The 13,900-nt window shown below is 43.8% G+C and overlaps 1 protein-coding gene across 1 annotated transcript in view; it reads left to right on the top strand.

The window, feature by feature from the left end:
- Window positions 1-13,900, top strand: part of BSCL2 (BSCL2 lipid droplet biogenesis associated, seipin) — a 354,626-nt gene that overhangs the window by 155,041 nt on the left and 185,685 nt on the right. The window contains exon 6 of the mRNA XM_068260670.1: window positions 10,914-11,037. Within this exon, the coding sequence (XP_068116771.1) occupies window positions 10,914-11,037 (124 nt within the window). The remainder of the gene's footprint in view (window positions 1-10,913; window positions 11,038-13,900) is intronic.

Raw genomic sequence — 13,900 nt, 5'->3', positions numbered from 1 at the left:
ATCTCTGTCCCACTGTCCACACCTCCAGCACATCACCTAACGCCTTGCAAACCTGCTAACACGAAGTGGTGTAATATACCATCTACCAATTGTTTTAAGTTGTAGCAATTGCAGCCTTGGATCCTGAATTTTAAAATTGTTTGCCCATATTTGTGGCCATAACCCTTCCAGACTAGATCCCAGCTCCCTTTCCCATTTCTTACAGTACGCAGGAAGAACCCGGATGCACTCTGCAACGCAGATATCTGAATCGGAGTATAGACTACAAATTGATTTGTTTATTTTTCTTCCCAGATAAAGATGTTTCTCAAAGTTATTCAGTTCCATCCTCTGAGCAAATAGTGAAGTCCATTTTTGAACAAAACTATGTATGTGGGAAGAACCCCATGAGCTAATCTGATTGTTACCTTCAAAAATCGATTTGATCCCCAGAGCGTGGTTACCCCTAATATTAACAACACGTGTTTCGCGACTTATATTGTGTTTGCTAAACCAAGCTGGGTCAAGACCTGGGGGGAAGTTTGGGTTATCTCGTAAGGTTGTTAAAGGGGTGAACCCCGTATTCTTTTGCCATTTTTTAATTATCCAAAGCAGCAATTTTAGGGTTGGTTTGATCAATGGATGGGACGATAAATTATATACTTTATTAATATTTTTAGGAATCGAAGTGAAAACAAGATCCAAATTCGATTCCTCCTCCTCTAGCTGTGACCATATCTTATTGTTTATGTCGGTAGTGGTGTCTATTTTCCATTCCAGGTTTCTTGTCAGATGTAAACTTTTATAATAATTATATAAATTTGGGGCGGCAAGTCCGCTCTGGTCTTTTCTTTTCATGACCAGTTTGTAATTTATTCTGTGCTTAGCGTTGTTCCAAATAAAATTCTGAAATATCTTGTGCCAGTTCTGGAACCATGCATTAGGGATGGTTATTGGTAAACTCTGAAGCAGAAAAATAAGCTTGGTGAGGATCCGCAGTTTAATAATGCTGATCCTACCAATTAAATTGAAGCATGGACGATTTTTACATTCGCCCATTATTTTTAAAAAGTTACTTTTCAAAAGTAAATCAGGATTGTTGGTAAGATTAATGCCTAAATATTTAATTGAGTGGTTATTACATCTAAATTCACTGGATTGTTGTATCTCTTCAATGAGTTTTATAGAGCAGCCTATATTTAAGATCTCGTTTTTTTCTTTATTCAGTTTAAAGTTTGAGTATGTTGCAAAAAGATTACATTTATCTCGACATTTTATAGTTGAGCTAAGTGGATCCGTCAAAGTTAGGCGTAGGTCATCGGCGTAAGCCAATATCATCATTTCGCCTTGCCTCGTTTTTACACCTCTGATTTCATCATCTTGTTGGATGGTTTGAATAATTGTTTCAATGCTGAGGTTAAATAATGTGGGAGACAGGGGACATCCCTGTCTGACCCCGTTGGAGATGGAAAATATGTGGTCAATCTGGTTATTTACCTTAAAGAGAACCCGAGGTGGGTTTGAAGAATATTATCTGCATACAGAGGCTGGATCTGCCTATACAGCCCAGCCTCTGTTGCTATCCCAAACCCCCCTAAGGTCCCCCTGCACTCTGCAATCCCTCATAAATCACAGCCATGCTGCTGACAAACAGCTTGTCAGAGCTGGCTGTGTTCATCTCTATAGTGTCAGTCTGCTGCTCTCCCCGCCTCCTGCAGAACTCCAATCCCCGCCTGCATCCCTTCCCTCCCTGCTGATTGGAGGGAAGGGACGGGGGCAGGGACTGGAGCTATGCAGGAGGCGGGGGAGCAGCTGAGACTGACACTACAGATGTAAACACAGCCTCACAGCATGGCTGTGATTTATGAGGGATTGCAGAGTGCAGGGGGACCTTAGTGGGGTTTGGGATAGCAACAGAGGCTGGGCTGTATAGGCAGATCCAGCCTCTGCATGCAGATAACATTCTTTAAACACACCTCGGGTTCTCTTTAACACCTGCACTTTGGTTTTTATACAGTCTCCTTATATTTCCAATAAATATTGGTCCCAGCCCAAACTCTGCCAAGACTGCAAAGATAAAACCTCTTGAAATGCGACATCTACTGCGATCACCACTGCATCTTCCCCTCTTATTCTACAGTTTTAAATCAGATCAATTGCGGTATATATACAGGTCCTTCTCAAAAATTTAGCATATTGTGATAAAGTTCATTATTTTCTGTAATGTACTGATAAACATTAGACTTTCATATATTTTAGATTCATTACACACAACTTGAAGTAGTTCAAGCCTTTTATTGTTTTAATATTGATGATTTGGGCATACAGCTCATGAAAACCCCAAATTCCTATCTCAAAAAATTAGCATATCATGAAAAGGTTCTCTAAATGAGCTACTAACCTAATCATCTGAATCAACTAATTAACTCTAAACACCTGCAAAAGATTCCCGAGGCTTTTAAAAACTCCCAGCCTGGTTCATTACTCAAACCCGCAATCATGGGTAAGACTGCCGACCTGACTGCTGTCCAGAAGGCCATCATTGACACCCTCAAGCAAGAGAGTAAGACACAGAAAGAAATTTCTGAACGAATAGGCTGTTCCCAGAGTGCTGCATCAAGGCTCCTCAGTGGGAAGTCTGTGGGAAGGAAAAGTGTGGCAGAAAACGCTGCACAACGAGAAGAGGTGACCGGACCCTGAGGAAGATTGTGGAGAAGGACCGATTCTAGACATTGGGGGACCTGCGGAAGCAGTGGACTGAGTCTGGAGTAGAAACATCCAGAGCCACCATGTACAGGCGTGTGCAGGAAATGGGCTACAGGTGCTGCATTCCCCAGGTCAAGCCACTTTTAGAAACAGCGGCAGAAGCGCCTGACCTGGGCTACAGAGAAGCAGCACTGGACTGTTGCTCAGTGGTCAAAAGCACTTTTTTTTCGGATGAAAGCAACTTTTGCATGTCATTCGGAAATCAAAGTGCCAGAGTCTAGAGGAAGACTGGGGAGGGGGAAATGCCAAAATGCCTGAAGTCCAGTGTCAAGTACCCACAGTCAGTGATGGTCTGGGGTGCCATGTCAGCTGCTGGTTTTGGTCCACTGTGTTATCAAGGGCAGGGTCAATGCAGCTAGCTATCAGGAGATTATGGAGCACTTCATGCTTCCATCTGCTGAAAAGCTTTATGGAGATGAAGATTTCATTCTTCAGCATGACCTGGCACCTGCTCACAGTGCCAAAACCACATAATTGGTTTACTGACCATGGTATTACTGTGCTCAATTGGCCTGCCAACTCCCCTGACCTGAACCCATAGAGAATCTGTGGGATATTGTGAAGAGAAAGTTGAGTGATGCAAGACCCAACACTCTGGATGAGCTTAAGGCCGCTATCGAAGCATCCTGGGCCTCCATAACACCTGAGCAGTGCCACAGGCTGATTGGCTCCATGCCACGCCGCATTGAAGCAGTCATTTCTGCAAAAGCATTCCCGACCAAGTATTGAGTGCATAACTGAACATAATTATTTGAAGGTTGACTTTTTTTGTTTTAAAAACACTTTTCTTTTATTGGTCGGATGAAATATGCTAATTTTTTGAGATGGGAATTTTGGGTTTTCATGAGCTGTATGCCAAAATCATCAATATTAAAACAATAAAAGGCTTGAACTACTTCAGTTGTGTGTAATGAATCTAAAATATATGAAAGTCTAATGTTTATCAGTACATTACAGAGAATAATGAACTTTATCACAATATGCTAATTTTTTGAGAAGATCCTGTATTGACCATGGCTTGTTTATTTTTAATAAAACCTGATTGTTGTTTCCCCAAGAGATTACCAATTATTTTATTTAATCTATTTGATATTTTAGCGGAGATTTTTACATCACAGTTTGTAAGGGAGATAGGCCTAAATTGCGCAGAACTTGGGTTCGGTTTATCCCCTTTTGGAATTAAAGCAATAGTTGCTTGATTTGATTCGTTAGAAAAAATTGTAGAATTTTCATCGTTATTCACAAGGTTGAAAAATAGGGGTGCTAAGATGTCTGAAAACGATTGATAGAACTCTGCGTTAAAACAGTCTGGGCCCGGACATTTTTTTTTAGGTAACTCCTTTACAGTCCTGCAGAATTCGGCCAGGGAGATCGGGGATTCTAGTTCTATTTTATGCTTCAAGCTTACCTTTGGGAGACTTATTTTATCTAGGAAGTCTTTTGGATTTAATAGGTTTGACTCATCCATACAGTGGCGTAGCTAACGAGCTGTGGGCCCCAATGCAAGTTTTACAGTGGGGCCCCCCAAGCACTCTGTACATAACAATTGATACGGCGTACCAAAACCTGCCAAATACAACCACAGTGTCAGAGGTGCAAGAAGGGGATGAGGAACAGTTTGTTAGTGATCACTACCATTCAATGTATCTATAGAAGTGATTATTACCAGCACAGGACCAATAAAGAGCTAATACTGTAGTTGAGGGAGGGCCCCTTGGAGCCCCTCTGGCCCAAGGGCCCCGATGCGGTGGCTACCTCTGCACCCCCTATTGCTACGCCCATGCATCCATATTATATAGTTCATTATAGAACTTAGAAAAATTCTCTTGAAATCTGTTTAGCGTCATTATTCATTGTACCTTTTTTTTATCAGTTATGTGGTGAATAAAATTAGGTCTTCCTTTATCTTTCAGGAGGTCAGCTAAAACTTTCCCTCATTTATTTTTCCCCAATGTATATTGCTTTTTTAATTGTTTATGTTCCAGTGAACATTTGCTATCCAGAGGGCAATTAAGGACCGCCTAATGCCGATAGGCAGCGGTGGGTTTAAGTGGTTATTACATGGAAACGGCCACTCGTTCGAGCGGCCTTTCCATGTCAGTTCACGGAGACTGTCTCCGTGAACAGTGTGCGAGCCGCTGATCGCGGCTCGCACGCCTAATGTAAACACGCGGGGAAGAAATCCCCGCTTTTTACATCAATACGGCAGCGCCGTAAGGCAGATCGGCGATCCCCGGCCTCTGAGTGGCCGGGGATCGCCGTCATTCGATAGGCTGAAGCCTATCCTACATGGCGCAGGACGGATATCCGCCGTCCTGCGCAGCCTAACAAGGAAGAGGGAGGTAAGGGGAAGGAGGGAGCGCGAAAAACGCTGTGGAGGGGGGCTTTGAAGAGAGCCCCCCCCCTTGCTCGGCCACACGGAGCGGCGGCGATCAGACCCCCCCAGCAGGTCATCCCCCTAGTGGGGAAAAAAGAGGGGAAGTCTGATCGCTCTGCAGTGCACACGATCTGCGCTGCGGGCTGGAGAGCCCACGCAGCACAGATCTGAAAAACCAGTCCCGGTCCTTAAGTGGTTAAGTTCTGTTCTAATTTTGGTCACTATTGATAAGGTTTTTATAGTTAAGCATTTTTTATGTTCACATTCTGCTTGTTGTAGGGATGTTAGTAGATTATTAATCTTATTATTTTTTTTTTTGTTCATTTTACTTTTAATGCTGATCAGAGTTCCTCTAATGACGCATTTTAAAGTGTCCCACAGGATACTATATGAGGCAATCTGTTGCTTACAGTCTGTGTTATCCAGCAGGGTAACATCTAATTTCCATTTTTTACCTTCAGTAAATCTTTTCCCTTATAATATAGTTATTATCACCGGTGCATGATCCGAAAAAGTGATTTGTCCTATTTTTACATCTGTCACTGACAAAATAATATCCTGCTGGACTAGAAAATAATTAATTCTTGAATAGTTTTGATGAACATGTGAAAAGTATGTGTAATCTCTTTCGTTAAGATTTTTGATCCTCCAGATATCAACCATTCTATGGTTACTAATAACTTTTTGAACTTGAGATATTTCATTTTTGGACAAATATGACCTACCCTTTGAAGTATCTTGTTCAGGGTTTAGCGGTAAATTAAAATTGCCTCCCAGGATTATAGTCCCTTTAGCTTTAGTTTTTACTTTATTAATAAAGTTAATTATAGAGGCAGATTGGCCTCTATTTGGTGCATATATATTAGCAAATGTTACAAAGTCTCCATTCATCCTTCCCCAGTACAGTAAGTTCCCTGGCATTATCGTCCTTATAGATTCTGTCAACAGAAAAATCGAGACCTGTTCTTATGATAATTGCTACACCACATGTTTTTTTAAAACGGTTAGGGTTATTACAGGGGCGTAACTAGACATCACTGGGCCCCCCTGCGAAACTTTGGATTGGGCCCCCCCACCCCCATCGCTTTCTGCACAGGAAAACTGAAGACCAATGTGTTTCCCCATGCAGATAAAAACACTTTGACTTAAAGGAAATGTCCGGCAACCTATGCTACCCCCAGATCTACTTACCCGGGGCTTCCTCCAGCCCCTTGCAGCTGATAAGTTCCTCGTTGCAGCTCTGCTCCCAGTATAAACATACACACACAGCCGTATTATTATACTACATAAGAGCACATGCTACTGTATATGGAGGAACAACAATGACATGCTGAACATAACATTTAGTATTCACTGTAACTTTGGCAAAACATTCAGAATGTCACTGATTGATACTGTTATTACAAGAACTTGGACTCAGTATAAGACAAGCTGTCAATGAGGCAGTGACAGTCAGACATCAATTACCCACTCTGCTGTGCTGTAAAAGTAATTAGACACCATAAGGTCATTAGCCTGCCTGTGTGTGATAAGAATCTAGGAATCTCTTGCTGAATAGGGACAGTCTACAACTTCTTTTTAATCTGTGACTCCTTTGTTTGTAAGGTTGTACATGAAGTCATCAGAACTTTCTGTAGTGTGAGACAGATGTTTTTTTACGAACCCTAGGGAGCAGGGACAGTGTTCAAATTCCAAAGTGTATATGATTCCTTATCTGTGTGGTGGACACATGCAGTCCCTGCGAGAGCAGAATACGTTTTTTTTTTTTCACTCCATGCCCTTAGTCTGTTAGTCTCTCAAACTTTCCCCCTCACGGGCCCCCTGTGGCTTCTGGGCCCCCCTGTGGAGGCATCCCTTGCAGGGTTATTAATCCATTCCTTATATCTTTTATCAAAGATTGTTGGAGTCTTCCCTAACTGAAAATGCATCTCCTGGATAAAAGCATATCAATTTTATTTTTTAACAATACATCAACGATTCTTCCTCTCTTACAGCCTTAATTATCCATACTACACATACAATTCATTATACCGTAGAAAAGTAAATACATTTTCATTATCTTTAAAGGGGCACTATGGCGAAAAATTATGTTTTATAGCCACTGTACTATGCCTAGCTGTTTGTAGAGCATAGTAGCTTACATGTAGTGAGGCACAGGGGCTTTTTTTTTAAACACTGACATCACCTTGTATACATTATCAGTCACGTCGGCAGAAGTACCTTTCCGACGCCACTTAGCCTGTTCCATGTAGTTGTAGGGAGGCAACTTTCCCTGTTGCTGTAACTGACGTTACAGTTTTCCCCTCTCTGCAGCGCTGGAAGGTTTGTTCTAAATTTCAACTGCACGATCGTGCAGTTATAGTGATCCCCCATGAGCCGTAAAGAGTAGCAGCTTATGTGCTGTGAGGGGAGTGGAACGCACCCTCCCTCTTACGTGAGACGCAACTGCATGTGAGGAGGACTGTGGAGGAATGCATCATCATTACTGATGACGCTGCCCGCAAGGACCCCTGTAGCTGAAGCTGGCATGTGCTGCGCAGACAGAGCGGCAGCTTGCAGAGCAGACACAAGCGCTGTAGCTGTGTCCTGCTAATTGTACAGTAGTTGTGATTGTTTTTTTTTTGTGGTGAATTTTTTTTTTTACCCAATCGTTTTTTCAGTATAATTTTTCTAAAGCAAATTGCAGGTAGTTATTCAGCCAGAGTAATAAAAAAAAAAATGAATAACTACCTGCAATTTGCTTTAGAAAAAAAATACTGAAAAAACGATTGGGTAAAAAAAAAAACTCACCACAAAAAAAACAACAATCACAACTACTGTACAATTAGCAGGACACAGCTACAGCGCTTGTGTCTGCTCTGCAAGCTGCCGCTCTGTCTGCGCAGCACATGCCAGCTTCAGCTACAGGGGTCCTTGCCGGGCAGCGTCATCAGTAATGATGATGCATTCCTCCACAGTCCTCCTCACATGCAGTTGCGTCTCACGTAAGAGGGAGGGTGCGTTCCACTCCCCTCACAGCACATAAGCTGCTACTCTTTACGGCTCATGGGGGATCACTATAACTACACGATCGTGCAGTTGAAATTTAGAACAAACCTTCCAGCGCTGCAGAGAGGGGAAAACTGTAACGTCAGTTACAGCAACAGGGAAAGTTGCCTCCCTACAACTACATGGAACAGGCTAAGTGGCGTCGGAAAGGTACTTCTGCCGACGTGACTGATAATGTATACAAGGTGATGTCAGTGTTTAAAAAAAAAAGCCCCTGTGCCTCACTACATGTAAGCCACTATGCTCTACAAACAGCTAGGCATAGTACAGTGGCTATAAAACATAATTTTTCGCCATAGTGCCCCTTTAAAAACCCTTCGAGGTGAAATTGTTAAATGCAGCATGCAATCCTTTTTTTTTCTTTTTTTTTTTTTACTCTTTCCTTCCCCTGACATGGGAATAGGGCGGCAGTCTATTAATTTTGATAGGCTGCATTTCCCCGTCCAAATTCACATGAGGGTTAACACTGTGAATTTGATAAGTGGAAACCAGGATTTTATCTGACTGCCATTTAGAGTCCGGAACAATATTTTTTGTTTTCCTCTTTCCGAACTTGATGAACAGATATTTTTTTTCCTTTTTTCTACCAAGCTAACTATGTAAGATTATGACTCCTGTTCACTAAACACTGCCAACATAACGCTATTTAATCTGGTTTTCACTATCTGCATCAAGTTTGCATGTTTTCCCTGTGTCTGTGTGGGTTTCCCTCGGGCACCCTGGTTTCCTCATACATCCCAAAGACATACACGTTTAATTAGCTTCCCCCTAAATAAACGGTAGACTACAATGGATATATGTCTATAGTAGTAAGACCCAAGAGGTAGCGCTCACAGTTAGATATTAAGATGACACCTGTTCGCCTCCTCTTAATCAACAACAGTTTTATCCCAAGAGGTGGCGCTCAAGGTGCATAGGTAGATTTTTACATATATTCAGTACACAGGAAATAATAGCAATGCAACACAATGAGTCCTTATAAGTTGAACAAAAGTCCCCAATCACTTCCTGATAATTCCAGTTCAAAGATTGATTAGACCATTTCCAGCAGGATCAGTATCAAGGGCATTGACCACCACCAGCACCCTTTTGTGTGCCACTCACCAGATTCACTGACCACCAGGTCAGTATAAGCCTTGGGACAGTTCCCAGGTCGTCCCCCACCTCTCCGACCAGACTAGTTTTCCACTTTACTCCCAGAGGGTTCTTCAATGCCAATCACCTCAAAGAAAGCTCCACATAGTGTGATACCGTATAAAATGTAGGTTTATTTAAAAAACATATGCACTCACATGCTCCATAGGGTAAAAACGCCTAGAGTTTTATAAACGGGCTCTCCCCCGTATAGATAGCCAGGGCTGGCAGGCTGCAGATCCGCTGGGCTCTCTCCCACCACCGCCGCGCGCTCGGTGTGCAAGGATTCCCTTCCGCGTTCCGCCTCGCCGCCTCCACGCCACTCCGTAAGGCTTCAGTCCCGCTTCCGCATCAAGCTCCGCCGGGGCGGAGAGCCCGTTTATAAAACGGGGGAGAGCCCGTTTATAAAACTCTAGGCGTTTTTACCCTATGGAGCATGTGAGTGCATATGTTTTTTAAATAAACCTACATTTTATACGGTATCACACTATGTGGAGCTTTCTTTGAGGTGATTGGCATTGAAGAACCCTCTGGGAGTAAAGTGGAATACTAGTCTGGTCGGAGAGGTGGGGGACGACCTGGGAACTGTCCCAAGGCTTATACTGACCTGGTGGTCAGTGAATCTGGTGAGTGGCACACAAAAGGGTGCTGGTGGTGGTCAATGCCCTTGATACTGATCCTGCTGGAAATGGTCTAATCAATCTTTGAACTGGAATTATCAGGAAGTGATTGGGGACTTTTGTTCAACTTATAAGGACTCATTGTGTTGCATTGCTATTATTTCCTGTGTACTGAATATATGTAAAAATCTACCTATGCACCTTGAGCGCCACCTCTTGGGATAAAACTGTCTATAGTAGTGATTAGATTGTGAGCCCCTCTGAGGGACAGTTAGCGGCAAGAATATATATTATGTAAAGTGCTTTGGAAGATGTCAGCACTATATACATACTAAATAATAATAATATAAAATTAGTAATCCTCTTCTCTTTTAGCAGGGTTGTATTTGTCAGAGACAGCAACACCATTCTTTTTTTTTTTTTTCTCTGTGTGTTTAGCTTGCAGTGTATTTAATTTAGTGTACTCTGAAGTCTCCCTAAAATGAGGTTTTTATCTTAAAAACCTCATTACCATTATTGTCCGACCTAAAACGCCACATCCCCACGGCTGAAAACCCCCTCGATCACCCCAAACTCACGGGGGTACAGGGCAGCAAAATCCACGACTTTCTTGGTCGTGGATTTTGCTGCCGCCTCTATGCGCATCAATCAGCTCGTATCTCCGCCTCTCCCCCGCCCCTCTCAGTGAAGGAAGACTGAGAGGGGTGGGGGAGAGGCGGCGATCCGGTGCTGATTGACGCACATAGAGGCAGAGCCGCACTGCCTCTATGCGGAAGTTGCCTGTGTGTACCCCCGTGAGTTTGGGGTGATCGAGGGGGTTTTCAGCCGCGGAATGCTGCGTTTTAGGTCGGACAATAATGGTAATGAGGTTTTTAAACTAAAAACCTCATTTGAGGGAGACTTCAGAGTCTCTTTAAATGCCATTTGTTTGTGCTGTCCTTTTTTTTATCTGTTTTACATGTGTGACATTTAAATATTTTTTGTTTCAGGTACCTCTTATATCATTTCCCAATTATGTCTGCAGTGATTGGCATTTCCAGCAACTTCATCTTCATGAGTGTCTTGGTTTTGCTCAGCTATTTACAGTGGGGCTTTAGGAGGTCTAATGCAAGGGTAAGTGAGAGTAATTGTTTAAAAAAAATGATATAACTAAGGAGTTTATACTAATCCTGTGCCTTCAGTACTATTAATGGCTAAGATGAAGCATGCTGATAATGTGCTCTGTCTTTCTGGTAATACACTTGCTGATGTCAGGAATGAAACAGCTAATGCTTTTAAGTGGTCAGTATCAGTGGTGCTCGCCAGGCATCGTGAATTTGAATTTACCCGTGATCACGGGTAGATTTTCATGGTTGCCAAAGTCGAATCCGAATTCGAAGAGCTATGCTGCTGCCGAATTCGAATGTACCCGAATAGGCGCTCTCCAATTCGGGCATGATCACGAATTCGGCTTCGGTATCCAGGGGATGACGTCATCGGGCCAATCAGAAGGCCCCCAGCCGAGGCCCTAGCAACCAATCAGAGGAGAGCAACCTGGCCCTCCGCTCTATATAAGGCGTCGGACATGTTGCGGAGCCCATCCTTGCTTGTGACTAAGCGATACTGAGAGCATCTCCAGTGCTGCTGCATGTCTAGCAAGTGCTTTTCAACTGTGAAAACAGAGCGTTTTACCTCCTGAACACATTCTTAACACATTGATTATATTGATTTATAGTTAGATAGTGATTTGATTGTTATAGTTCAGTCAGTGTACATACTGTATACTGTGCTAGACTAGTGTTAGGTCTGTATGCAGGCTAGTCCTGCTAGCCTAGGTTGCCTTAGCCTACTACTAGCTTAGATAGGTTAGGGATTATAGTTAGTTGTGTACTAGTTTACTTAATTTCTACTGTTGATCTGGGCATTTATTAGCTTGAGTACTGTGTTAGTTACTTTGCAGAGGGCAGCATCTGTTGTGATCTGTGACTACCTGTCACATCTCTGCCTGACCCTATTGATTGCGTCCGTGTGTGACAGACTTTGATTGTCACCGTCTGTCACACGAGTTAGTTATCAACTGCTGAGTGTAGACTATACTACTGTCGGTTAGTACTACTACTATTTAAAAAAAAAAAAAAACGTTCATTTTTTTTGTCACTCACCACCAACCCAGACTCTTTATTAAAGTTTACATCCTTTCCCGCTATATATATATATATATATATATATATATATATATATATATATATATATATATATATATATATATATATATATATTGTTTTTCTTATTGTATTTGTATTATTGCACAGTGACTGGCAGAGGTAGAGGGCAAGGCACCACCAGGAGAGGCAGCGCCATTGCGACAGCCACTGCCAGCAGCAGCAGGTCTGTGACTGGTCTGCCGCCAGCCAGAGTTGTGGAGGAGGGAGCAGAGGCGCAACAGCAGCGTGTTGTGCCCATCTTTGCCCCCATCTTTGCCCCGGGTCGTTGCCCCTGGCCCATTGCAGAGAGTCAGGCATAGGCTGTGGTGGAAATGATGGCAGAGCAGCAAGCCACCGTTTCCAGCCAGACTTCCAGTGCCAGCAAGACCAGTGCCACCACCACCAGCACTCCGGTCCGCAGCAGGCCTCCACCACCGATTGAGGTAGCGTCGACCCCAGTGACCAGCCTGCCCTCACTGAGCTCGCTCTTCACCCCAGGGACCACGAGCGTTTTGAGGGATGTTGTGGAGCAGTTTGAGGAGTAGATGATGGGGGCATGCAAAGAGGAGGAGGAGTATGAAGTGGAGGAATTTGTTGTTGGCGCACAACAACCACAATTTGATGAGGAGGAGGAGGGGCCTGATGTAGGGGATGTTGGGGCAGAGGAGTTGGTTGAGGCGGGCTCATAGGAGATGTTTGGAGATGATGATGATGAGGTGCTGGATCGTCCCTATGTGCCACCACCAGCACAGTTGGTTGAAGGCAGCTTATCATTGGAGTAGGAGGCGTCTCTGGCACAGAGGCGCGGCAGCAGCATGGCGGCCAGCACAGGGCGTGGAAGGCAGGAGCCACAGCCTGCTGCTTCAGCCGCTACCATCACCACCCGCACCAAAGCTCCTCCCCCCCAAAAAAAGCCCTCCAAAGGCAAAAAAGCTCCTCAGCTCTCAAACTTGAAGGGCAAATCCGCAGTGTGGCATTACTTCACTGTGTGCGAAGACAAGACCCAAGCCATTTGCCACAGTTGCGGTGCCCGCCTGAGCAGAGGTCGCGATCTCAACAAGATGGGTACCTCGTGCCTGCAGACCCACTTGGAGACCAAACACTTTCAGGACTACAGTGAGTTTCTGAAGCTGAAGGACAGTGGCGCAGGCAGTGGTCAGTGCCAGACAGCCACCGCGCAGACTTCAGCAGCAACAGCATCCCACCCTCCTGCTCATCCAGCATCAGCAGCAGGAGCACAGCAACCCACTGCTCCCCCCCCCCTCCCGGGAAGCCAGTCCTCAGTGGCCTTTGTCAGGAATATAGCAGCTAGTTATGAGGCTGATGATGTAAGGATAACAGAAACATATTTCTTTCATTTTTCTATCTGCTGTATATTTTGTCAGAGGTGTAGGTATGTCAGCCAGTCTGGCTTTTGGAAGGTGTCACCTGGATAATGTCTGTATGTAGATTAAATTTGCATTCAGGGCAGAGATCAAGGGAACTGCCATTGTCTTCATTGAATACACCAGTCACCTTCAATAAGGCAAAGGAACCTGGACAGTAATTAGGAACTGTCTACCTAGCCACTAGCAAGGAAACACTTACTTAGGCAATTACCCGACCAGGTTGAAGCCCACACAGGTGGGCTACCTCTTAGTCTGAATAGTGGGCTGGAAGTGGAATTGCTTTGAAATCTGTAAGTGTAAACAGGATACTTGTTGTTCTCAAGATACAATTTTTGCCTGTGGGAATTAGAGAAAGACTAGGACAAGCGTTCGGTGATGTCACAAACGGGGAAATTGCATTAGTTC

Source organism: Hyperolius riggenbachi, chromosome 11, assembly GCF_040937935.1.
Source record: "Hyperolius riggenbachi isolate aHypRig1 chromosome 11, aHypRig1.pri, whole genome shotgun sequence".
NCBI classification, from domain to species: Eukaryota; Metazoa; Chordata; class Amphibia; order Anura; family Hyperoliidae; genus Hyperolius; species Hyperolius riggenbachi.
Note: the sequence above shows the minus strand (reverse complement) of the source record. Positions and strands in the feature narration are given on the sequence as shown.